The 24,187-nt window shown below is 34.3% G+C and overlaps 3 protein-coding genes across 15 annotated transcripts in view; 1 reads left to right on the forward strand and 2 right to left on the reverse strand.

Annotated features, from left to right (window-relative positions):
* Positions 1–24,187, forward strand: part of LOC109536639 — a 30,699-nt gene that overhangs the window by 4,897 nt on the left and 1,615 nt on the right. Inside the window, exons 1-9 of one of the 3 annotated variants that reach the window (XM_048663577.1) lie at positions 6,767–6,899; positions 7,087–7,335; positions 7,395–7,828; positions 7,890–8,013; positions 8,097–8,336; positions 8,402–8,676; positions 8,737–8,992; positions 14,933–15,234; positions 16,679–16,712. In XM_048663577.1, the coding sequence (XP_048519534.1) occupies positions 6,873–6,899; positions 7,087–7,335; positions 7,395–7,828; positions 7,890–8,013; positions 8,097–8,336; positions 8,402–8,676; positions 8,737–8,992; positions 14,933–15,234; positions 16,679–16,697 (1,926 nt within the window). In that variant the 5' untranslated portion in view covers positions 6,767–6,872 and the 3' untranslated portion in view covers positions 16,698–16,712. Of the gene's footprint in view, positions 1–6,766; positions 6,900–7,086; positions 7,336–7,394; positions 7,829–7,889; positions 8,014–8,096; positions 8,337–8,401; positions 8,677–8,736; positions 8,993–14,932; positions 15,235–16,678; positions 16,713–24,187 lie in introns of those variants that run through there. The other 2 variants (XM_019902938.2, XM_019902939.2) reach the window with 2 other exon arrangements.
* Positions 98–6,001, reverse strand: LOC109536648 (anti-sigma-I factor RsgI). Of its 6 annotated transcripts, none has more exons than XM_048663584.1 (8): positions 5,863–6,001; positions 5,663–5,802; positions 3,150–3,351; positions 2,994–3,094; positions 2,795–2,940; positions 2,517–2,741; positions 2,330–2,463; positions 98–2,279 (listed from the first exon to the last, which is right to left on the reverse strand). In XM_048663584.1, the coding sequence occupies exons 2-8, from the start codon at positions 5,792–5,794 to the stop codon at positions 2,074–2,076; spliced, it is 1,146 nt and encodes a 381-aa protein (XP_048519541.1). In that variant the 5' UTR covers positions 5,795–5,802; positions 5,863–6,001; the 3' UTR covers positions 98–2,073. The 6 variants fall into 6 exon arrangements, with proteins under 6 accessions (XP_048519541.1, XP_048519542.1, XP_048519543.1 ...); XM_048663585.1 differs by lacking the exons at positions 5,663–5,802; positions 5,863–6,001 and adding exons at positions 3,480–3,626; positions 4,576–4,704; XM_048663586.1 differs by lacking the exons at positions 5,663–5,802; positions 5,863–6,001 and adding exons at positions 3,480–3,743; positions 4,576–4,704.
* On the reverse strand, positions 9,102–23,987 carry LOC109536649 (transforming growth factor beta-1-induced transcript 1 protein). 6 transcript variants are annotated; one of them, XM_019902955.2, is made up of 6 exons: positions 23,805–23,960; positions 22,919–22,954; positions 12,566–12,625; positions 12,056–12,232; positions 11,630–11,860; positions 9,102–9,365 (listed from the first exon to the last, which is right to left on the reverse strand). In XM_019902955.2, exons 1-6 carry the CDS (start codon positions 23,943–23,945, stop codon positions 9,285–9,287), a joined length of 726 nt encoding a protein of 241 aa, XP_019758514.2. In that variant the 5' UTR covers positions 23,946–23,960; the 3' UTR covers positions 9,102–9,284. The 6 variants fall into 6 exon arrangements, with proteins under 6 accessions (XP_019758514.2, XP_019758518.1, XP_019758516.2 ...); XM_019902959.2 differs by lacking the exons at positions 22,919–22,954; positions 23,805–23,960 and adding exons at positions 17,039–17,074; positions 17,687–17,847; XM_019902956.2 differs by lacking the exon at positions 9,102–9,365 and adding an exon at positions 10,482–10,717 and having other exon boundaries at positions 23,805–23,987.

Genomic DNA, 24,187 nt, shown 5'->3' on the forward strand with positions numbered 1-24,187 from the left:
TGAAGTTAATGGATTGTTTCAAGGTAAGCAATGAAAATTATCAGCAGCGTAAAGAAAATGGGATATTGGCATAAACACGGTGGAACAAAAACCCCAATTGTATGCCATAATGTATATTTACGTAAAATAAAATTACATTATTTGTATTTCATATTTATTACGTTCTAGAATGAAAAATAAATATAATATAGAAGAGATTAAAAGTACTGACGAGTGCAATCACAGCTAGACTAGGTAGTAGTTATCATTTCTTACCAAATATGTTTAAGATTAACAATTTTGAATATTTTTTACGCGACCATCTATATTTATTATCAAAGTACCCAACGCAAGTATATCTAGTTAATAGTCATAAATAGTCCCAGTAAAATTAATTTTTCAGTAGTTATCTATCACACAATCAATAATACATGCAATATTTCTATATAGATTTTTAAATAGAGTTTGAAAGTTTGTCTTATTAATTTTTGCCTCATCTTTTGCTTTTTCCTTTAAGTTGCCGACTTACCGTAGCTATCAGCGATCGTTTAAACCGCACTCGTTCAATTGAGACAAAAATTAACCTTAGGTACACATGTTTAGTAAGTTAGGTAAAACATCGATATATAATATCATTGAATAAATATTATTTATTTCCGGAAGCTAACAACAAGTACCTAGACATTTAGTAATCAAGATTGATAAATGGGGTTGCTTATTAAAGGAACAATTGAATTTAAATAAGCCATAACATATGAAAGTATGTAAATTCGATATATGGGAAGTGATCTGAGCGTTCTGGAAACAAAATGTATTATTTCCAAACGGTAGGATATTTCTAGGACATATTGGTTAAATGGTCAATTTTCTAGACTTTAAGCTTATTGGATAGTTATGGTATTTTCTGCACACCCAGTATATTTGATTATATGCCAAATGCTCGATGAAAGCCTTAAGCTTGGATATTCTATCTTAAATTGCGTAGATGTATGGAATTTTTCTAATCTATTATCTTTGGATAGATTATTAGAACATGAAAAACTTTAATGGCTCATCTGGTATATAATTTGGTTTTAATGTTGTCAACAAGCTGTGCTATTGTTAGAATATTCAATATCAGTCAGTTCAGCAAAAATAAATGAAATTATTTCATTCTTCAAATACTATTAAGTAAAATCAGTGCAGGTAGGCGCTTGAAAAGTCCAATATAAAAATTGATTAAAACCCGTAAGGTAGCAATTCTAAAAATATTTAAACGTTACAGTCTTGGCAAAGCATCTATATATCACGTGTTAAAATTTTGTTCAACAAATATATAACATGTATTTAAATTTTACCGTTCTGTCGAGTGCACTAAATTCGAAACTACTGCAGCTGAAAATTAACAGAGTTTATCTAAATATACATTAAAGTTATTAGTTGAAGACAAAAATAAATTGAATTCTACATTTTATTTCAACTAATTAAAATGATCCGAAAAGAAGACAGCAAACATGTTGAAATTTTGAAAATTCTGTTCACATGCGTTCGAATTCAAGTCACTCGGTACATGAATCTTTGCCTAATATTTTAAAGAGCAAATTTTTCTTTCGAATAGAATTTCCTAACTTTGTATGGGCTGCCATTGGCATAACATTCCAAGTAATTTCGAGAAAATATATATTTTTTGTGGTTTTAACTAATTATTCAGGCTGGTAGCAAGGTTTCTAATAAAAGCCACCTTATAATGTTTATCCTAGTATTGCTGTTTAAGACCTGTACGTTTTCCTCCAGGATTCCTTTCACAATTCGACTGCACGCGTGGGATTTTCACGAAAGATCTAGCTGAATGTTACTGTCTTTCATTGCTCTAAGGAATCCTCCCAGGGCAAATATGTGGTAACATCAATAGCCATGCCTAAGGGTTACTATAAGTAGCACATATTTCGTTTTCATTCAAAGTGCTCGAAGAATCAGTCAATTTGTTGTGAGTAAACAGCTTGATGGGAGCATTTTGAGCGAATCTTTGGCAGCCCGAAAGGAGATTTGGTTGCGTTCAGGCTTTTTAGAAAGAAAACCATTGAATGATGCAAACTCTACGAAACCCGGGAAATATTAAGACGGTTTATTTCCTTTGTGGTGGCCCTTTCTATACTTCTTCCCGTCACCATTGTGATAGTGGTTGTTGTTGGAGTTTTTTCTGCCTGGCCCATGGTACTGTTGCGGAACTGAACAGCCTTCATTTAAGGGAATATCGGGCAAATTTGAAACCTGATCTTGCGTCCCGTTGTTCTGGCGTTCGTGTTGCTGTGTCCTTCCTCCTACAAATACTCAAAAAGTAACCAGGCAAATTAAATTTCTGCAGTTTTACCTTGCCAAAAATTCTGCTGATGAAGCGGCGGAAACCATCCTCCTCGATTGTTGTAATGACTATTGTGTCCATTGTTGGAACGATGTCCTCTTCCACTGCCTCCTCTATGGCCTTGTCCTCGAGGAGACTGAAAACTTTTGAAAATGTTTCAGTAGAATTTGACTCCAGATGGTTTAAAACAACATACCCGTTTTCCCGATTGTGTTGATGACTGTGCGCAACTTGGGGAATATGCACAGCCGCTTCGCTCATTCCCTGATTTTCTCTGCGCAGATCGGAGTTCTCTCGACGCAGAAGTCGCACAACTGCATCTGCGTCCTCCAATTTGCGTCGCAGTTCAGCTTCCGGGTCTCCTGCGCCGCCAGTGCGTTGTTGCTCTTTTTCCACGCGGCGGTCGTAGCGTTCGAGTTTTCTACAATTGCAAAAAAATATTTCCTGTTGGTTTTTATCATCGTACAAACTTACTTTTTTTGTTCGTCTACTATGGCTGAAAGGTAAAGGTTTCGGCTTTCTTGCTCTTGCATTTGAATCTTTAGTTCTCCCAGTTCCTTCTCCAGTAGCTCGATTTGCAATGGAGTGCTGTTGGTAACACTTTGAGGGCTTGTATACAGCTAAATCACACGGGTTATCAATGTGTTGCGTTGTGAAGACTTTTACGTCTTACCTTACTCCTAGTCTCCTCCTCGGGGGATGAGGGAGATGGGGAACTGGATGCTGGGGTTGAAGCAGTAGGCGGCTTGCCAAAGATTAGTTGAAATTGAAGATCTGCAATATTAGTAATTGCTCGTAACTTGCCTGATTTGCTAGAACCTTAAGTTACCTCGATTTCGGGCTTTTAACTTCTCAATCTCCCCATGTAATCCTGCCAGCATTAGCTGGTGTTGATCTTGCAAAAATCGGATATTTTGCTCCAAGCGAACTTGTTCCGGTGCTCTGGAGGCCTCATCATCGCTTCTTTGAACTTCCTGAAGTTTGGGTACAATTAGTTCGCTACTCACTGCTCCTGACTTCGTTTTGTTAACCTGAAAGTATATTTTTATATAATTATTTTCAAATTCTGCAGTATTTGTATGTGTGGTTGGTCCATTCGCGGTTCTCAACGCAGATTACCAATCTTCATATTGCAATGATTTGAATGAGTGAAACTCACCTGCCCAAAAGGTGCTACAGGCAATTTAGCGATAACTTTCGAAGCCATTTTCCTTCACACAATTTTCATCAAGTATATCCACCTGTGTTTTCTAAATGATTAACGAACACTGCGTAAAAGCGTCCGAACGTCTGCTCACCCACCCGCCTTTTAATACACACGCGAAAATGAGTAATAATAATAATCAGCTAAAAATATTTTCATTTTCAGAACGTCGATAGTTTTGCGAGGATCGCTGGCGCGTCGACCTGCCGTCGTTAGAAGCTTTTGAAAATTATTAAAGAAATAAAGTTTAATATGCGAAAAACTTGCTCAGAAACTCATCATGCAATGCAAATCTATTAGCACAAAAACACAGGGTTTTGAGAGGAAATACGTATTTCAAATAAAACTTTGGCTGGATAACTAGATACCATTAAATCCAAATTAAAGAAAATCAACGTAAATAGCAAAATAAGGCAAGGAAGTAAAATGTGGTCCTGTAAAAAAATATCTTGCTTCTAAACAGTAACGATTTAAGAAGGTTGAGAGGAAAATTAGGGCGCAATTTAAATTTCAAATTGAAGGAGAAAAGGTGGAAAATAAAGGTTGCAATCTACTTCTAAGCAATAACGGAACAGGGAACAGCAAAACTGGCTTGAGAGTGTCAAAATATCAAATCAATGACTGCTAATGCAAGTTAAAAAACAATAAAAGACAGTGACCGTTTGGACATAAATACATTGGAAAATTTGATAACTTCGTTCGTTTTCTCACCTGCTCAAAATTTGTCTTTAACTATCGTAACAACGACAATGAATTTTATTTAAGATATTTCAGGGGATACTATTTTTAAGATTTAATGCGCAATTGACCAAAACCGCTTTGTCATGCTAACTCAATGTTTCCCTGTGAGCTCTTGGGCTTTAATCAATCACATGAAGCAAAAGCTACTAACTAAAAAAGCAAGCAAACCGCTCTGAAGATGATTTAAAGAGTGGTGAAGAGTCATGGCATGCGTGATCAATTGAGCATTCTAGCCGGCTATAGCTGAGTTCCGACGCTGAGTTTCGAGCTGAGTCATCGCTGACATCAAACTGCACCTCGCAAAACCTACACAACAACTTTCGAGTAAAACTGTAATTGTTGGCAACGATCAGAGTTACTAGTAAATAAAAACAGGAAAATTGCAGACAATTTTCACGCGAACTGAAAACCACTACTTTGCTCTTATTGATTAGAGCGTGGCTAGAGCTATTTTGACACATGCTCTGTGCAGATTTGTTGGAAAGTTGGGAGAGCTGACTGATTGAAATCGCCCCGGGAATACGAACGAAATGAAAGAAAACTGAAAAATACAAGGGATTTTTCGAATTGTTATTGCAGGATTTTTTAAAAATCTGCAAGTTCAAACGGAAAGTTACGTATTGTAGAAGTAAAATTTTTATATTTATGCCGGGTGCTTAGAAGGATAATTTAATTGAGGTACTAAATATGTGCTTGAAATTTTTGTTTCTGTGTTGTTTCAATTTTTTTTATTTCATATTCATTTTTCCTGCTCATTACACATGGTTATTATCAATGGATTCTAAAAACTCGAAAGCGGTGTGATGAATTGTGCCTTTTTAATGAACCACCCTATATTTTTAATAATTTTATTTTTGATTTTTTATGTAAATTTCAACTACTTTTTAAGAAAATTTTATATTTTTTTATCTATTCAGATTTAACGAACAAAATTCGCATTTTTTATGGTATTGTTCAACCGAAAAAAAAATTCTCAGTTGTCTTTAGGTACAAAATTTTGAAATTTGACAGGAAAAATGACTAATACTTGATAATAATAATAACTAATACTATTAATATTTGGTTTGCAAAATAATTGTCTTCGATAGTACATCGTGGTCATAACAATCGTCCAAATAAACGTATTTTCAAGCTCAAAAATCTCACTTTTTTTAAATAGCATATTTTGTATATTTATTCATGATATGAAACTTCATGAAAAAATACTTATTAGTTTTCGAAACGTTCGTAATTTTTGCCACAAATTTTCTTCAGACTTAAAAACCCTTTCGAAGATGAAGAGGTTTCTCTAGATTTGTTTGGACATAAATGTTTGCGCAAAATTTAAAAAAATGATTCTCTACTAACGCCGTCATTTACTTGCTAACATTTGCTATGTAAAAGCTCAATCAACTTACCAAAATTGTTCTGAGCATTTGGTCATTTTCCTCCTCAAATGTTGGAGTTAAAGGTGGCAAAACAATGGTTTTTAATTGAATTCTTCGGTTTTCGGCCATAGAACGACGTCTGGCGTATATTACGTGCTTCATTCCTTTTTCTAATTAAGCATAAATGAAAATTGCAATTATTTTGCTGCTACTTGAAATTAGGCACTTACCTATTTCCGTTCAGAAATATGCAAATTGTTGATAAAATATTTGCTAGGGAAGTTTAAATTCACATTAAATATATCCAATTGTTAACCTAACATTAGTATTTATTAAAATGGCCATAAACAAAAGGCTACGCCCCAATTTATTCATCATTTCTCTTTTACCGCGCTATTTTCATATGACGCTCCTTTTTCCTGTGTGTCTTTGATTGAAATATCGTTGCCCTGGAAACCCACAAACAAATCCAGCTACAGAAACTTCTAAACAGTGAGGCAAAGTTCAGATAAAATTGAAAAAAATACTTTTATTTTCTGTTAATTTTTTAAACTTCTGTCGAAGAATAATCACAATGGTTGATTTGATACTGTGTTGCAGTCCACCTTTTTAAAGCTTTTGTAAAAAAACCGTATGAAAAATCTTGTTAATTACTTTTTCCGGAAAAATCGGCAAATTATACTTCGGGCACAAACATGGCTCGCATTTCCTATGAAAAAAAAACAGACAAATTTCTTTGCCCATTAACCAGTTGGCCGATGGCTCAAAAAAGTGACCTACTCGCTTTTCTCAAGATGTAAAAAAACGACTTTAATAAAATAGGAAAAATAAACACCTAAGTTTTTTTAAACAACCCAATTAAATTTTGGCAACGCTCTAGTTTTTTAACACACGATTAAACTCAACCAATATTTTGTAATTAATTTCTTACAATATCAAACCACTGTGTTTTCACTATTCTAAAACCCTCTTTAATGGGTCTATTATTGTCGCACTGGGTGTCCTTCCTTTTTTATTGCTTAGACAAAGACAAGCTGCTGAAGAGTAGGTTGTAAATTTAAAATTTGCACCCCAGTGGAAGGCCGAGACGCGCACCTTGTTTGTTACAATTTCCGTTGCTAAGAAACCCTTAATTGACTGTTTAGTCAGCGTCAAATGCTCTTGAAGTTTTCGCTTTGTATGTGTTGATGTCTGCTTGTATTTTTGATTTTATATTTTACTTGTACGCTTAATTTTCATAATGGGAGATTTTTACCCCTTGCGGCATGTAAGTAGCTTGATTTCAATATATTCACTGGCTTTTTAGGGATTATAATACCCTTGAAGGAGGGTTGGTTTTATATTGCCCACTTTCCTCAAACCCACCCCTTCTGTTTCATTGAGTTACTCCTGAAAGCTGAAGATAGCGTCTAACAGTTCTGTTTAAAGCCCAACTTTTGATTCCGAAATTTCAGCACCATTTAAGCCGCGATACAAACCTGCTGAAGCAACTGGAAATAAAACAGAGACAACTGGAAGAAAAAGCTTCGATCTCAAAAAAAGAGAATCAGTCCCGCAAATTCAAGGCCCATCCAAACTTGTTTCACTCGGACTCAGATACTACCACCAATTGCACTCCCAGAATTCGTCCAAAGTTCTCCTCAAGCACTTCGCATGTTGCCGTCGGCAGAACTCCCATGTATTCGGGCTTCCAGGAAACTAAAGTTAGCCCCGCATCACTAATCAGTCTAATGTTTCTCGAAAAATGCGCTTTTGCTTTCAGCAACGAGCTCAAAACTTCCATAAACTTCTTCATGAGAAGCTATCGGTCATCGACAGCAATACTACGGACAAAAGTGACTTAAGTGGAATGGGAGACAGCTACAGGGTGTCCCAACGACGAATCGGCGATCGGTTTCAAAGCAAACGAGGAGGCAACGGGAGCGATTCAAGCACTGGCAGCTCTTCAGTTGACTCTGAAGTGGCATATTCCGCTTGTCGATGCAGGAGCGTCGAGATCGGACGAAAGCCCAGCCTGGAGAATAGCAGAACAGCTCGCAATAAATCAGCAACCAGAAAGATTGCCAGCGAGACTGAAAGGCGCAGTCGATTATCGTCGCAGCAAAGTTTCTTCCCCAAGGGTATACCTGTATCAGTTTTTGAAAGAAAATTTAAAGCCGTGGTCACAAAGAGTTTAAAATGCATAGCTGAAATGCGGTAAAAAAGATTCATACTATTAACGTGAAAATATAGAGGATTGCATTTTTTTTTATTTAAGAACCACAATCGCTAAAGGCATTGAACCTCCCGATGGCGAAGAGGACGAATCGAGAAGGACTATTAGAGACAAAGAGTTTTCCAATAGGTTTTCCCGGAATTACTTGTATCCTCTAGCGAGACAGGTAAAGCATTTTCAATCAAACTTTAAAAAATCTGTTACTTCTGCAGTAAAATTCCAATTTTTTGCCAATATTAAATATTTCAGCTGAAGGACTTGGGAGCTCTAAACCAATTGAATCCGCTCCTTATGAATCAAAAGCTCTTTTCAACTTACCAAATCGTCTTCAACGCGTTGCAAGCATTGCAAAACCACCTGCCGACTTCACTTGGAGATTCCACTTACCATCAACTAAAAAGCTTGATGAATGATATTGTTAAAGTGTGCGAACATCATAGGAGCCAACTAAGTGAAGACCATGAAAATTATTGCTTGGAATTTATTGATGTGAGACTTTCAAATTTATTGTTATTGTATTTTTCTCCGATTACCATTTTCCTCTTTCTTTAAAGACGTTCAAAATTAATGCCGAACTTACCATTCAAAAAGTAGATGAGTCCGTAACAGTGCCTCGGTCAGTATCTACCGATACTGCGTTAAAATCGGAACAATCAAGAATCAGTCTCACCCAGTATGCTGGTAAAAGTGAAGGACAGTCCAGAAATTTAACTGACAAAAGAAGCAAAAAAATCAAGTTGAACAAGAGACTTTCCATGTATGGGGCGAACGCCACATTTCGGAAAGATGCACCGTGGAAAAGAACCGTTCAAAGCTTGGCAAAAGAGAAGTGAGACTTAGTAATTTTCCCTAATTTAATAGGCGAATTCATTTGTTGGTTTATTTGCAGAATTAACGTCAAGTCCAAGTACAGAACAGCAACTTATAAGCATCGGCCGCCGATTCACAAAGATCCCAAAATCATCGTAATTCCTAAACTGAAGCACTTGACTCCGCTGAAGCTTTCAACAGGACTCAAATCGACGCATGTGGACTTGGGCATGCAGGACGAATGCATCAAAACGATGGTGGAAATTGAAGATAATCACGTAGAAAAAGAGGAGTGGGAAAATATGGAAAAGAACATGAATGCAAGCGACTCAGAGGTGAGTAGCTAGCCATAGATTTCGCTTTATTTAAGAATTGACAATACTAATCTTAGCACGCAAAGCTTATACCTAACCAGAACGTATCAGGTTTATGAATAAAATGTCGTAAACCGAAATTTAGTTTTTAATAAATAATAATACATGCTTGGCTCTAACTTACGACAGACTTAAATAAAATAGTATAGCAAAAACACAACATATAATAAATATAGAGAATATATCAATACAATCTCATAATAAAACTTAATGGAAGATTAGTATTGTTGTCTTGAAAGGGCACGGTGGTAGCTTAACACTTGACACAGTGGGGCTTTCCAGTTTTTGCGTCCAGCTTGTAGGATTGATCCTTCATGATTGGTTTTTCGCATTTCTGAAAAACGCAAATCAGACAGAGCAAATTAGGAAATAGTCCTAACGAAGGTAAGCCATGTTAATACATACCGAAAAATCACACAAAAAACACATCCAGCATTATTATTCAAACGCTTAGCTACTTATAGATATCGCAGTATCTTTGTTAGATGGCGGGTGCATAATCAGCCAATTACAACAATAGTGAGGATTATTCTATCAACTAATATACTTTGGTTCTTTGAGAAGGCAAAACATTCTACAATTTTCTTCATATCTTCAGTCTTGAAAAGTTTAGTGAAATTGTAAGTTGTCTTTCCTTGACCAAGATAATACTTTGCATGTATTTTGCCTTATAATCTAGTTTATATTTCATTGCTTGCTCTATAGTTATTTCTTTACATTTCAAAATATATTTAACTTTTTTCATCAAACTGCTGTACTTATAAATATCAATTGATAGGTGTTTGATCCGGACATGTCAATGTTCCTTTTACATTATTTTTGATTCCCATTGAACTTTTGGAGTAGTTTTCGCCTAATTACAGAGTCTTTATCTAAAATTTAATCACACAAGAATTGTTTCTAAAGCACTAATAACAGTCTAAAAAGCTACAAAATCCTACTCTAAAACAGCACTATTTACAATAGCACAATTACTCTCCAGATAAATACCTTTTCAAATCGAAGTAATAGCAAAGTAAAATAATTGGCGTCTTAGTTAATAACTGGAACGAAAATTTCGGAATTTCATGCTTATTTTAAACCCAGTTTCTTGGCGTCGCGCTTCAAAATGCTTGGGAAATTCTAGCTTTTTAATTCCTGCGTTTTGGCTAGGCTTAATGTTATTTGAAGCGTTGTTTGAAAAATATCTAAACATTGCAGCATTTAAAATTAGCCGGATTTATTATGCAGTTTCGATAATAACAAACTGAAACTTTAGCTGAACACCGAAAACTTCAGTTCAGACAACTTATTTTTTTATGAGGCTAATAAATCGAAGTGTTTCTGTTTGGCGCAGATTGCTTCATAATTTCATAACGTACCTGTAGTGTTGGAAATAAAAATACTCCCTATTTTCAACTGTAATTTAAGTAATTATGTTTTATTTTGTCTAATAGTAATACTAAAAATATAATAAAATACAGAATATAATTTATTGTAAGTTACGCCGGAAGGTGCAATTTTGCTATATAACCATAACAAGTAGGTATCTCATAGCTAAAATATACAATCGTTATTACAATTGATAGATAGTGAAAAAGCATAAAAAAATTAAACAAAGCGCACGAAAAGCTAACATTTGACGCATTGCGGTTTTCCATCGTCAACTTGGAACGTTTGTTCTGATGTGATTGGCTTCTCACACTTCTGCAAAAAAAAGAAAAATCCAAAAATTGTAATTTGGTCTCAAAAATGCGTTGCCAATTTCTGAGGGGGGTTCCCTAATGTGTGTAAGGTCCACGGATCTTCTTCGGATTCTTCTTATTGTTAGTGACACATTTGATGGTGCAAAAATAATCGAATTGAGAAAATTAACATGATAGTGTTCTATCAGCACGTCGCTATGTTTGCTTCTAAACACCCAGTAGATATTTTACGATGCAATTTCCGAACTGATTTTACCAATTTTGTTTAACTCAGTTGAATTAATTTAAAATCAATCTGGGAATTACACCCGAGAATATTTATAAGGCATTTCAAAACACTTTGTGTATTGAATAGAAAATTTGATCAGGATCAGAGTTAGTTCTAACAGTTTTCATTATTAATCTCTATCAAATAGTGGGTTAATGAACAACATTGAACATTCAAAGCTTAGTGAAATAAATGCTAAATAACAGTAGAAAACATTCAAAAAGAACAGTACTAAAAATTGTTTTCTATTGGAAAAGTATTTAGAAATTAGTAGCACATTGCAAGGTGAAAGGTTACAAGAGGAGTATGTTTTTAATGTGTCAAAAAGGTAAAGAGGACCATTGGAGTGACTTCTAAATGTAACTGATCTGAGTTAAGCGCCCAATTGGTCAGCTTCAAAAATCAGTTGCATTTATTTTGACTCTCTTTTGCAGTTAAATTTCAATACTGGGTGTGCCCCGAAGTAGCTAATTAATTTGCCAAATAGATTTTTTTAAGCAATAAAATGTGGAAAAAGGAAATCTTCAACGACCACCCTGTATTGGCTTTAAATGCAACTGTTAATTTCTTTTAAAGTGTTTTGAGCAAACACCCAAGGAAATCAACAATTTTCATCGTTAAAATAAATTAAAACACTCAGTTTACCGAACATCTGAAGCACATCTGATGCCATTTGGCGTCTAGAGCCACCACAGCCTTGTCAGCGATTGGCTTGGAGCATCCCTTGCAACGATCAGCATGCTTGGACAAGTAGCATTTTTGGCAAAATGGGGCCCCTTTCACGTCCATAAATTGGGTTCCAACCAACTTGCACTTGCACCCGCCGCAAATAAAATGGTCCTCGTGCCAGTTGGTTCCCATGGCTTGAACGCATTTCTACACAAAGAAGGGTTCCATGAATTAAAAAAAAAATGTTTTTCAATAGTGAACTCTTTGAGACTGTTTTTGAATTACATCCGTTTGCATTTTTGTGTCCCAACAAGCTTTGCGGGCTTTGAATCCAAAACCGTAGTAAAATTAACTTTATATCAGAAACCATCAGCATTAATAAATGTTAGTGAACCAACTTACATCCAAGATGGGCTTGTCGCATGCAAAGCAAGTTTTTGCAAACAACTTGACGTGACACTCAGAGCAATAAGGCTTGCCCTCATTGGTATGGAATTTTGTCTCTTTTATGGGCTGTTTGCATTCTTCGCAGGCAAAATGGTCCGGATGCCACGACTCTCCCAAGGCGGTCAAAAATTGCTAAAAAGCGATGTTAGCAAGCTTACGGGGTTAGTTGTTTAGCTTTCAGCGCAACAAAATTATTAAATTTCAATATTTCCTTTTTTTATTTAAATTATCGTCTAAAAAATTTGCCAAACAAATTTTTAATCTACGACCCGACGGAAGAACCTAGATTTATACAATTCAGCTAAAGGAAATATTTCAAAGGCGACAATAGAACGTTTTTTAAATGTTTATAAAAAGTTAAAAACTACTCAATTAATGGTGATTTTATTGCTTAGCAAAAACTGAGATACTAATTGGAAAACTGATGAAAATGCGTAAAAATGTTAATGTTCACTCTGAACTTACCCCTGTGATGGTTTCTTTGCATTGGGCGCAAACTTTGGGTTCAGTGGATGCTGGCGCGCTCTGAAACAATATTTTTATTTAATTAACAATGCTAAAATATTTTCAGCTTTAATTTATTCCAGATTTTTCATTAAGTTTTTTTTATTTCTACGAATAATGTTTTGTTTTCCAATCCGTGCTCCTGCATCTGCAATGGATAGATAATTTATTTTAGGTTGACTCTGTGTCTGAATTTAAAAACTGCGTTTCGTCCTGTTTCGAACTGTTTTCCTGATTAATCTTTTTAAAATTCCTGAGTTTTTAGAATTGTTGGCTAAACAGTTCACCTCAATTGCTGGGATTCCATTTACTTGAATATTATTTTCAATTGATAAAAGTGTATTTTATTACAATTTGCTCACTAATTAATAATTAATTTTTGTTTGCTTTCATTAATGTTTGTTCTCCTACATTATTTTTTTTATATTCATTAATTTTTATATTATATTTGTTTAGCAGGCTTATTTCACATACACCTTACCCTGGTATTTTTTCATTTAATAGGCAAAACCTTAATTTGATAAGTTGTTTGTCGTTTTCTTTGTGAACGTGGTGCCTAATTTTGAGGCTCATTATTTTTCCATTGTTATTAGTTTAATTGTTTCCATTCGAGTTTCCGTCATAATAATTTTTTGAACAGTTCCGCATTAAAAATATATCTTTCATTCTTTCAAATTATTAGATATGAACTTATTATCAGGTACAAGAGATAAAGGCTTTTGTCTGTAAGTGCTGTGTTTGCAATTGCATTTTTTTAAGTTCGATTTAAGTATCTTCTTGACTTAACTTCTTTTGTGCGCTCGTTTATCTCTATTTTTCAAGACTGTTGAGTTGTTTTTCTGTACTTTTGACCTGCAATTTTTAGATAATTGCAAAATGTGTTATAAATACAACGATATATCAATGGTCTCTTTAATGATGTTTATACGCTTCTAAAACTTTGGATAAAAATATTTAACTAAACGTCGTGTGAATAATCGAGTAACAAAAGCTGAATAGTGTTTACTGTAACTAACGAAACAATAATTATTTGAAATTCAGCTATTAGAAATTATATTAACTCCTGTTGAGCAGTCAATCCCGAGCGGCTTTTAACTAATGAGAAAATTAGTCAGTATCTGGAAACAGTTAGCGGCTACATTAGAATCGCTAATTGAAACCAATGTTTAAAATTCCATTCAGCCGTAAATAAACATACATTATTTGACACTGGCAATTTTAATTAAATTATTCAATTCTGATTAGAAGCGTGTTATTGGAATTAGATAGTTGGGCTTCATACTTTACATATAATTTAAATAAAATGATTAAATGGAAATGCATACCATGTTGAATCTTCGGATAGCACAAATAATACGTTCAATAAACTTCAAGATATTGACGGATAATTATGAAGGATTTGGTAGCTGGTATGTACCAGTTCAGCAACAAACTGCACCTAAAAAGCTCCGACTATTACGGTGGAAACTGGTGGAAACTGGCGCCGCAGAAACTCAAACATTTCCCGCAACAATCGATTTCTGTCGCTTCTATTTTCAGCATCTGATTCATTATGAAAACCAGATAAAATGCAAACTTCGTTGTAATTTGTAACTGGCACCAGATAAGGCATTAAGGCTGGATGACATCAATTATGTTAGATCGCATGTTAATTACCTGTTTATTGCAGAGAAGTGACTCGTTAACGCATAGTTGAATAACAATTTTTGTCCAAGGAAAATTCATATTTTATCTTGAAGTTTTCCTCACACTACCAGGTTAATAACGTTTAATTTTCTGTAAACCTGTGTTTTTTCTCATGGCATTTAGGCCTTAAAAGAAATGAAGACAAAAGGGGGTTCGAAGCAACAAACTTGTTCAAACAAAACAAACATTGAAACATAATTGATTTAAAGTTTCAATTAAATGAGATGCAATTCCTTAGGAAACCACCTTAACAAAAGACGAACTCAAGGCGATGATGTTGCGTGCTATTGCAAATGTTCCTGATGGAATCGGCAGGAAATTTTCCACTGCATTACATTTGGAGACACGCGAAAGCACCTAATAAGTAACGTTACCGCACGAAGTCGAGTTTCCACATAATTTTTTCAAGAGTCTTCGCGACCTTGCTGGAAACAGTGAGTTTTCCGAACGTTTCGCGAGCAAACCACCTCTGAAGTTGCAAGCCACTAGTGGTGACGAAACGTCAGGAAGAAATTCTTTTTCACCCTGGAAAACTTTTCTGTTTCAATGCATGATTTGCTTGTTTTCCTGCTCTCTGACGAATATTGAGCGCAAAATAACTGCTTCGAGTTCATTGATTAAATCGGGTTTGCTTTGTTGCAGACTGGCTGTAATAAGGAAGAACTCCTGCTGCGTCTACTTCAGCTCTCGTTAAACCCCCACAACGAAAACCCCGATGTAGATAACAGTAAATATCATCAAATAGCCGAAATGTTGCAACTGATAAAAAGCGATCAGAATAGTGAACAGTTTCTGAAGAAGATTTTCGTCGAACTGGCCGAGAAAAACGGCGAAGTGAATGAGAGGAATATTGAGAATCCTCAACTCACTTTGGAGATTGTGAAGAGTCACTATAGCTTATCTGATGGCACACGCATTAATCCAGAAACTCCCCGGAGGAAAGAGTAAGTATTGCTACTTCTCATTTTATCATTTTTTGCTTCTTTCGTCTGTGCGGTTTTTCAGAAAAATTTACAATTGGTGTTGGATATCAGTTTTAAACGTGAAAAATTTACCAGGAATCAATTTGACCAAAATTCAATCAAGAAATAATTTTTCGTAATGATCAACCAGATCAGAATTTATGAGTCCCAACACAAAACATTCCAAACTCTTAAACATTCCACCCTTTCGTAGCATCCCTATGATATTTCTTTACGCTTTTGTATCTAGTTTTTGGTTTTAAGAAACTTTTGAAACAAAGATGACAATTTTTCCATCACTGCGTTTCTCGTTCTTAAATTATCTTCTCTATCGGTTGTTGTGTTTGTCACATCCATAAATGTACTGTTCTTTTGTTGGTGCGCTTAACTCAGGCTTAATACGAATTGAAGTGTTGAATTTTTTACATTTAACAGCATGCTAAATGATCAACAATCAGCAAGCTTAAAGTATAAATTACAATTTGCTATTTTTGCGTAATTTTCACGAACCAGTTGAGGCGATATTAATCGTAAACCGAGCGAATTATCAACACATCCCACGCATTTTTTTCGAAACTCGTGAAATGAACAAACGGCTGCCAAATAAAAGTGGAAAATGCTTTCGATTGTGGAGGAAAAAAAAATTGGTTTGAGGAGGGATTTAATAAAACGTTCATCAAAGCAATAACTTTCCAACACTTATGAACAGAAAGGACATTTGCGAATAGTAAACAATACTATTTCAAGTGTATTTTTATTAGTTTAGTTTTTTAAGGATTTTTAGGAAAAAAAGTGCCACTAAAATTATACACACAAACATGATTTTGACGATTAAATTTTTTTGAATGTATGTATAATTTATCCAGGTTTGGGAATAATTGATAAGGCTTTAGATGGAATACTAACGCAATTATTTAGAAAAAAATACATCAATCTTATTATCATCAACATAAATAAGTTTTGTGAATATTTATATAGGCCAAGTAGTCGAAACTGACCACAAGCCATTAATACTTAATAGATGAGACACTTTGACCAATCCACCTGTTGGGCGACAACGCGTTTGTTTAATGACTGTGTTTCCAGCCCGATTTTTTGGCAGATTTTCAAAATCTATGAATAATTATATTGGGAAAAGTTGCTTTAACTTCTGTCGAATCGTGTGCAAAATACATAATCGAGAACAATTTTCGAATCCCGATGTAATTTTTAGATAAACTAGTACTTCTACTGGGGCCTTCATATTTATCGGTATACATACAAAATAATGCACTTAATTGTTTTAGAAAATTGTCTATAGATGATTGTTATCAGACGTTTCAAAGCTTTTTAAAAAACCATTGATTGTAGTTTTATTAATAATCTTACAAAGATTACAATTGAAGGATTCTAACGCTACACGCTTATAACAAGCCGTATTTTGCAGATTAAAACCCATATGCTGATCTTTAACAGCTTTCCATGGTTTATTTGCCCTCTGCTTTGAAGAACGTAATTTTCCGTTGAAAAATCAGGTCATTATTTGCAGCGAGAGCTGTAATTACCAGCAAAATGAGCATTCATTAATTTAAAAAAAATAAATCAATTTCCAAAAAGTGGCTCTATATGTACAAATGAAAGGTGAAAGCACAATATATGGATAACTGATCAGATGCATCGTTAGTGGAAAACATTGTGTGTCTGCAAGTATGACTTTATGTTTGGGTGTGCGTTAACTTATTTCGATAGGAACGACAGAGCAAAAAATACAACAGTACAACATCGAAAAGATGCCAAAAATACATACACGCTGCGGTCGGTTTCGATTTCGGTTGTTGAAGAGCTGCAACAAAACTACGATGTACTTTTCGGGAAATTTTGAATTTTTCCGGCTGATTAAATATGTGTGCAGCGGGTAAACTAAGGGGGAAATAGATGCGAAAGTGCGGGATGTTGATGTAGTAAGTAGAAGTGAGCTTGCATGAAGATGTACTGAATACTGATGGGTTTTTTCTATGAAAATCTCGTGAGTTTCTAGGTTCAATTCCTGCGAAAGCCTAATTGTTGTTCTAAGTAACCCAGATGAATTAGGATTTTTAGTCTGCAAATTAAATCAATGAAATGTAATATTGGGCCATATGTTGTTTGATTAACATAAAAAAAAATCCGGGGGTTTATTAAGACTGAATTAATGCTTGAGAAATCCAGAACTGAATCTATTTCTAGAGCTTTTGCAATCTATTAAAAATATATTCGCTGCCATCAAATAGGGAATTAAACGGTGATAAATCCTTTATGTGTGTCCGCCTAGCGCTTATCTAAGTACCGTAATCCTTTTATTAACTTGTTGAACTGATGACTTAATATTAATGTGACAATTATTGTTAATGGGAACCTAGGAAGGTTAATAGCTAAAGATAACTTTTCCTAAATGTTTTTCTTCCCAAAAACTCACCATTTTTCTGATGTATTGTCACCGTCCAAATGCAATAACGAAAGCTCGATAGCGCTCTTTTCGAACAATACGCACGGAAAGTCGCGGATTAACTAAATAAGCGTCGGTTTGTATAGCTGAAAACTCGATGAAAATTTCGAAAATATTTTCACATCTAAGGGAACTCGATAGCTCCCACCACCTACTAGTATACCGACTGGCTCAAATCTCAAACTCATCACAAGAACTGCAGATTAATGTACAGGCTGGATTTATTTGGCCCAAAGTATTTAGTTCAAAAGAGTGAGAACTTTGCGGCCATTGCTTGAAACTGGTCAGTTTTTCGGGCTTTGAGGCCAGCAAACTCCCCAGTTTCAATACACAATGATTTTTTTCGCTGTCGAATACTGGCCGCAAAATAACTGTCTCCAGTTCATTGATAAAAGTTGGTTTCCGCACAATTAATATCTAGTTGACCGTGCCAAATTGTCTAGCCTTATCTACTATCTGGCTTCAGCGTGATGATATTAAATTGAGCGCCACCTGCTTGAACTTACACCACCAATTTTCTGGAGATTATCTGGATTTTTTCATCGAAACTCTACTTCAGAAAAGCTGTTATACATAAATTTACTCAAAAGTCGAAAAATGGTTTTACGAGCGCGAACATCAAGCGGAAAGCATCTAAAAATAAATACATTTGAAGAAAATATTGACTGCCGGGCTTCTAAATAAAAAAATTTGGGTCACAGTGAATTATGATGGGCAGTTTGATTCTGACCGACAAATGTTTCGTGTCATCAACAACATTTAAGAAGATAAAAACGTTGAACCAGATGGAGGTGATTTACCTTTTCCGTATATTTCTGCTAATTGGAAATTTGGCGAAAAAGACTGGGAAACTATAAGCCGCTTGAATAGAGCTAGATGAAAATGATGCCAAAAGAAACACGCAAAAATAGATTCGCCCACATAGCGACTGCATTAGGCTGGTACGAGGGTTATTAGTCAAAAGTTGCTCCAAAATAAATAAATCTTAGAGCATTAAAACTGGAACAAGTATTCGCTTGATGATGCTTAATTTTGTATGGAGTGCCAATAAGTTGTTTGAACCACTCACTGAAGCTGTTCGCAAGATAATTTGTCTTGACAGCGTTTTATAATATTGCATTTTCAGTTGCATCATCAGTGATTCACCCAGTAAATTTTAAGCACTCCCTAATCGAATTATTTCAGTTGGTTTTATGTTTAAAGTCGCGCAGGAAATCCAAAATCCGCAAGAATATTTCCATTTTGCGTGTTGATAAACGTTGCCTGAAAAGTCCTATATCGGGTTTTCAGTGTAAATAAATACAGTTTTCCCAAATTCCAGACAACGATAAATAATGACAATAGCTCAGGATGTTGCAACAAGCTTTTTGGCCAGCACCCAATATGAAAAACGTTTTTGTGTAAATTTCATTGGCCCACATATCCGATAGAATCACGCACACTACTCTATTTTAGGACATTCGGATGAGGATTGGTTGGTAGCGTAGGTCAGTCTGAAATCAATTAATGAATCATTTCACTCCAAAGATAAAAAAAAATTGAATAGCCGGCCTTAAAAAGCTGTTATTGACATTCAAATGTGAAGCTGAAGGTTGGCAAAGACCACAACAGTGAACGGTTTCGCATTTGTTTAGTCATTTTTGCTTTTATGGTATCCACTTATCATGTAGAGCTTTAGTATTAACGTCATACGGATTAATAATATTATTAGGAGTAACGCAAAGATTTCTGTTAAATAATTATTTTACGGCCAAGCAGCGTGAAATAAATGCAAAACAGACACCAATAAAGGTCGGGCAAAATTTACGATTAGATGCAATTTGAATGAAACTGTTCCCGGTTTTGGATTCAACTATTTTCTATACACTGTGAACGCTTAATGTTGAAAAAAACAAACTTTTGGTTGAAAAAATCGTAACTTCTAATCGGGCTTAACGTCGCCTTGAAACTTCTCTGGTTTATAGAAGATACTTTAATCTAAAAATGTTGAAGTTTAATGAATTCGCACCGATTCATGATTTTTGGCCTAATAACAATAGTAGTTCTATATTAAGTTAAGATTTTTTCGCCAAAAATCAAGATTAGGTGCAAATTCATTACACTTTTCAACATTTCTAGATTAAAGTATCTGGTATAAACCAGAGAAGTTTCAATGCGACGTTAAGCCAGATTAGAAGTTACGATTTTTTACGTCCAAAAGGTCCATTTGTGCCGAAATGTTCATTTTCAGCTAACGCTTACGAAGTCGGCAAAAATTCGGTTTAGGTGTGATTCGCATGAAATTTTCAACATTTTCAGAATCAAATATTTTCTATAGACTGTGAAAGTTTCACGTTGCTATTTGCTCTTTATTAAAAATTACGATTTTTTAAGGTGTGTTAAGCAGAAAACAGTAATTTTTAGGATAATTTTACCAAGTCGCGAAAAATCAGGATTAGGTGCAAATTAATTACATTTTTAGTTTAAAGTATCTTCTATGGACTTTCAATGCGAGGTTTAAGCCAGATACAATTTTTTCGACCAAGAGGTCCATTTGTGCCGAAACGCTCATTTTCAACTAACACATACGAAGTCGGCAAAAATTCGGTTTAAGTGTGATTCGCGTGAAATTTTCAGCATTTTCAGAATCAAATATTTTCTATAGACTGAAAGTTTCACGTTGCTATTTGCTCTCTATGGAAAATTAGGATTTTTTAAGCAGAAAACAGTAATTTTTGGGATAATTTTACCAAAATCAGGATTAAGTGCGAATTCATTAAACTTTTCAACAATTTTAGATTAAAATATCTTTTATAGACTGGAGAAGTCTGAAGTCGGAGCATGAGCCAGATTAAAATTTGTGAATTTTTTCGACTAAAAGGTTGCAAAGTTGGGATTTCTGCAGAAACATTGATTTTTAGCTAATACAGTCAAAAATCAGGACCGGGTGTGATTTCAACGTAATTTTCAGCAGTTTTAGATTAAAATGTGTTCTTTGGATTGGAGAAGTTTCAATTCGGGGTTTGATCCAGATTAGAAGTTATGGTGTTTTTCAACCAAAAGTCGTCAAAAATGGGGATAATTCGAACAATTTTTTGCCATTTCCATATTAAATATTTTCCATCGGCTGTGAAAGTTGCAAGTTTAGAAATTCTTTAAATTTCAAATAATATTTGGCATCCTTTCCTTTGGTAATTGTTACAATTAGAAAGTATGCCAAATAATCGGGAATTTGATTTTGAAATTTTGAAAATAACAAACTATTTCGAACTGCACTTGCAATTGGAAGGTTTTTACATTAAAACTCCATGAATCTGCGAGTTGTTTGAATTTTTTTCCAAATTCAGCAAAATGAATAAAATTCATTGAAAATGTGAGCATTTGCTCCATTGTTTCACTTAGTTCGACTAATCAATCTTTTCTGCTGACACTAATAAGCTATCTGGCAATAAAAAACATGTTTTCAAATGAGGCGATCTTCGAGCAATAAGCGTTTGGCAACGAACACCGTTATGTTAGAGTAATGGATTGCACCTATCTAATAATTTTCATATTAAGGCTACTAAAATGTAAAAACTTCAGTTTCAAATGGGTTTTACCGAATTGGCCAATTAAAAAATGAAACACTGAAACATTCCGGAGCTTCGGGTTCGCAAATACGTTTAAAAAAAACGCGGTTTTCTCTTCGGGAGTTGTTGTGTTTTCTCTCCTCATTTTGTGTGAGTTTTATTCAAGAAGTCCTTAGTAGTTAAGTAACAGATCTACACAACTTACTTTATTTTTATTTTTGTCTTTTGTGGGTATTTCAGCGCATTCTCGTGTTTTTGGTATAAGAAATCTGCCAGGAAACTAGAAATAAAATAATGAACATCGGAAAAACGTAAAAAACAGAGTTTATGAATATTTATTTAGTTTTTTCAGCTTTTTTAATTTAATTTTGGAGCGGTAACATTGCGAATGTAAAATGTTTTTGCCTTTTGGACCAATAGGGTTTTAAGGTTCAAAATAGTGCAATAAATCAAACATTTATCTAACTGTGCGTTTGCCTTTTTTCTGATGTGACGTAATTTGTAAAATTGTTCTTCGATTTACTGTTGTGTGGTCGTTAATATGTCATAACAAAAACAGCCTCCTACTCATTGTATTGTTCCCGACAATGATACACACGCAAGGATGAATAACTTCGCTTCCTGATCGAATCGCTGGCCATTTTAGGAAGTTTTTCCAAATTATGTGCTTATTTAATTTACGGATATGATTGTAGAATCAAACCTACATATTTCTTGGTTTTGAAGTCAAGTGGGGCATTTTACTTGTTTGTTTAGTCAGTGTTTCACAGACCATTACAACAGTTAATTAATTACCTAAGGCGTTGGAGGATGGTTTTTTGCCGGCCAAAATATTTGATATTCAAATAAAAACTTATTTTTTTGTTTCTTTTATTTCCCATTTTTTTTCCAAATTATAACTTAATAATAGAAATGTATTAATAAAACTTACCATGATTATGGAAGTTATACGATACGAAGATCTAACTGAATGATACACCAAGTTAAAGTATCTGATGATTGGTTTAATAGTATTTTAATACATTGCCAGCTTGTTATCTCTCGATAACGTTTTTAAGGATTATCGGAAATTACAACATTATTATTTGAATAATCCGAGAGCGGATCAGAATAGGTACAGGTTGTCCGAAAAATGCATCTATTTTCGGTCGAATTTCATTGAACTGTTAGAAGAAGTAACTAATATTTTCGGCTACGTTTCAGGCAAATCTTTTTGATCTAAAAAACAACCTCTAATTGGAGCGGGGATTATGATATGGATTATTTGATTAACACTATAAAAACAAATCACAAGCAAACAGTGGAAAAGTATACCATAACCAACCATCCAAAAACTAGCCCATAATTTTACAAAAAAATATAAAATTAAATTTTTGTTGTGCTTTAATTCGATTTTTCAAAATTTTTTAGCTTATTGTTCAATTTTCATAAAATCACATTCAATTTTGTATATGCTCAGACGTGTTTTCCTATTTCGTATTAATTCAGATTTATTTCGAATTTCCAAAATTAAAAAAAAAATTCTAATTCAACTTTGATTTTTTTCAACTAGAAAGTCTCATATTAGCCAAGTCGATTATTGCTGGGTGCTAGTTTTTGAATATGCCAAACCACAAGATAGATGCGTATGAAAAGAATAACGAACATTTTTTACCTTAGAAGAATTGGATTTGGATGATTGAGAGCAACCCTAGAAATATAACAAAAAGTTAAAACCGCCTTAAAAAAAATTGCATTCGTTCCCGTTAGTAATAGGGGAATAATCGTCCAATTTACAAATTATTTATGCAATAAGCACAGAGTAAGGAATATTAATAAATCAATAAAGTTTTAATAATTATTATTATTATCGTGACATGTCTTAGGTCAGTCACAACATGTAAGTGAAAGTATTTTTAGTAGTGACTGCATAAAGCGCGCGGATTTCGATAAGCGACTCGAACCCTTTGAAGCCACCTCCATTTCCGATAATCGTACATCTACAAACAAGTCGTAACTAATTATTTCATAATAAAATACTAGGAATTCGACAAATACAGAAAATAAAATTAATCCCTTGTGACACACGACGCCGAAATTCGTGGATTATAAAAATAAATTAAATTGCTTTCAGTGGTTCCGAGTGCAAATAGATAGGTTGCCAGAAGATGTCCAGAAAATGAAAAATACTAAATATTTAAAAATAGATGATGATTACATCCTACTTGTAATATGCGGTTTAGGAAGGTGGGTCATAGTTGTACGACCCTATTTAATGGAAAAATATATTTTATAGAAAATTCATAGTGACCATACATAAAAAAAATAAAACGTAGAAAATTCACCGGAAAAACCTCTGAACAATTGGTATAATTTTTTTCAAGATTTTTTGGGACATTTAGCTTGTAGTTTTTGAACGATTAAACCCGCAAAACTTACATTAAGCGTGAAAAGAAATTCACAATTCGGCCACGATTTACTTACAAAACTGTAAACCTACGGTATTTTTGTAAGTGTTATTTATACTATTTACTCATTTATTTTAGCAGTTATTCACTCACCATGTTCACGAAATCCTTAAAGCTGCAAACCACACAAAGTTGAATTTTGATTAAATGTTTTTGCTGTTTATTTCTGATATTGTTTATGCACAATGAGTAATTGAATAAACAAATGGCTATCGGTTTATGGCGCAAACACATTACACCATAATGGGATGCGTTTTAGCGCGTTTATTCGGCACGTAATCAAACAGGGTGTAGCAGGCAATAAGGACTATTGAAAATCTATCAGATTTTCCCAATTTTATCTGCTAGTTTTAATCCAGATACATTCTATAATTTATTTCCGCATAAATAGTTAGTTCATTGGGCTTATATGTGCTTAAATAGTGATTGAGCATTGAACTTGTTCTGTTTATTAATAATGGCGCTTTATCGACAGT

This window comes from Dendroctonus ponderosae, unplaced genomic scaffold (genome assembly GCF_020466585.1).
Source record: "Dendroctonus ponderosae isolate FM_Combo_2020 unplaced genomic scaffold, Dpon_F_20191213v2 Dpon_F_20191213_2, whole genome shotgun sequence".
Lineage (NCBI taxonomy): Eukaryota > Metazoa > Arthropoda > Insecta > Coleoptera > Curculionidae > Dendroctonus > Dendroctonus ponderosae.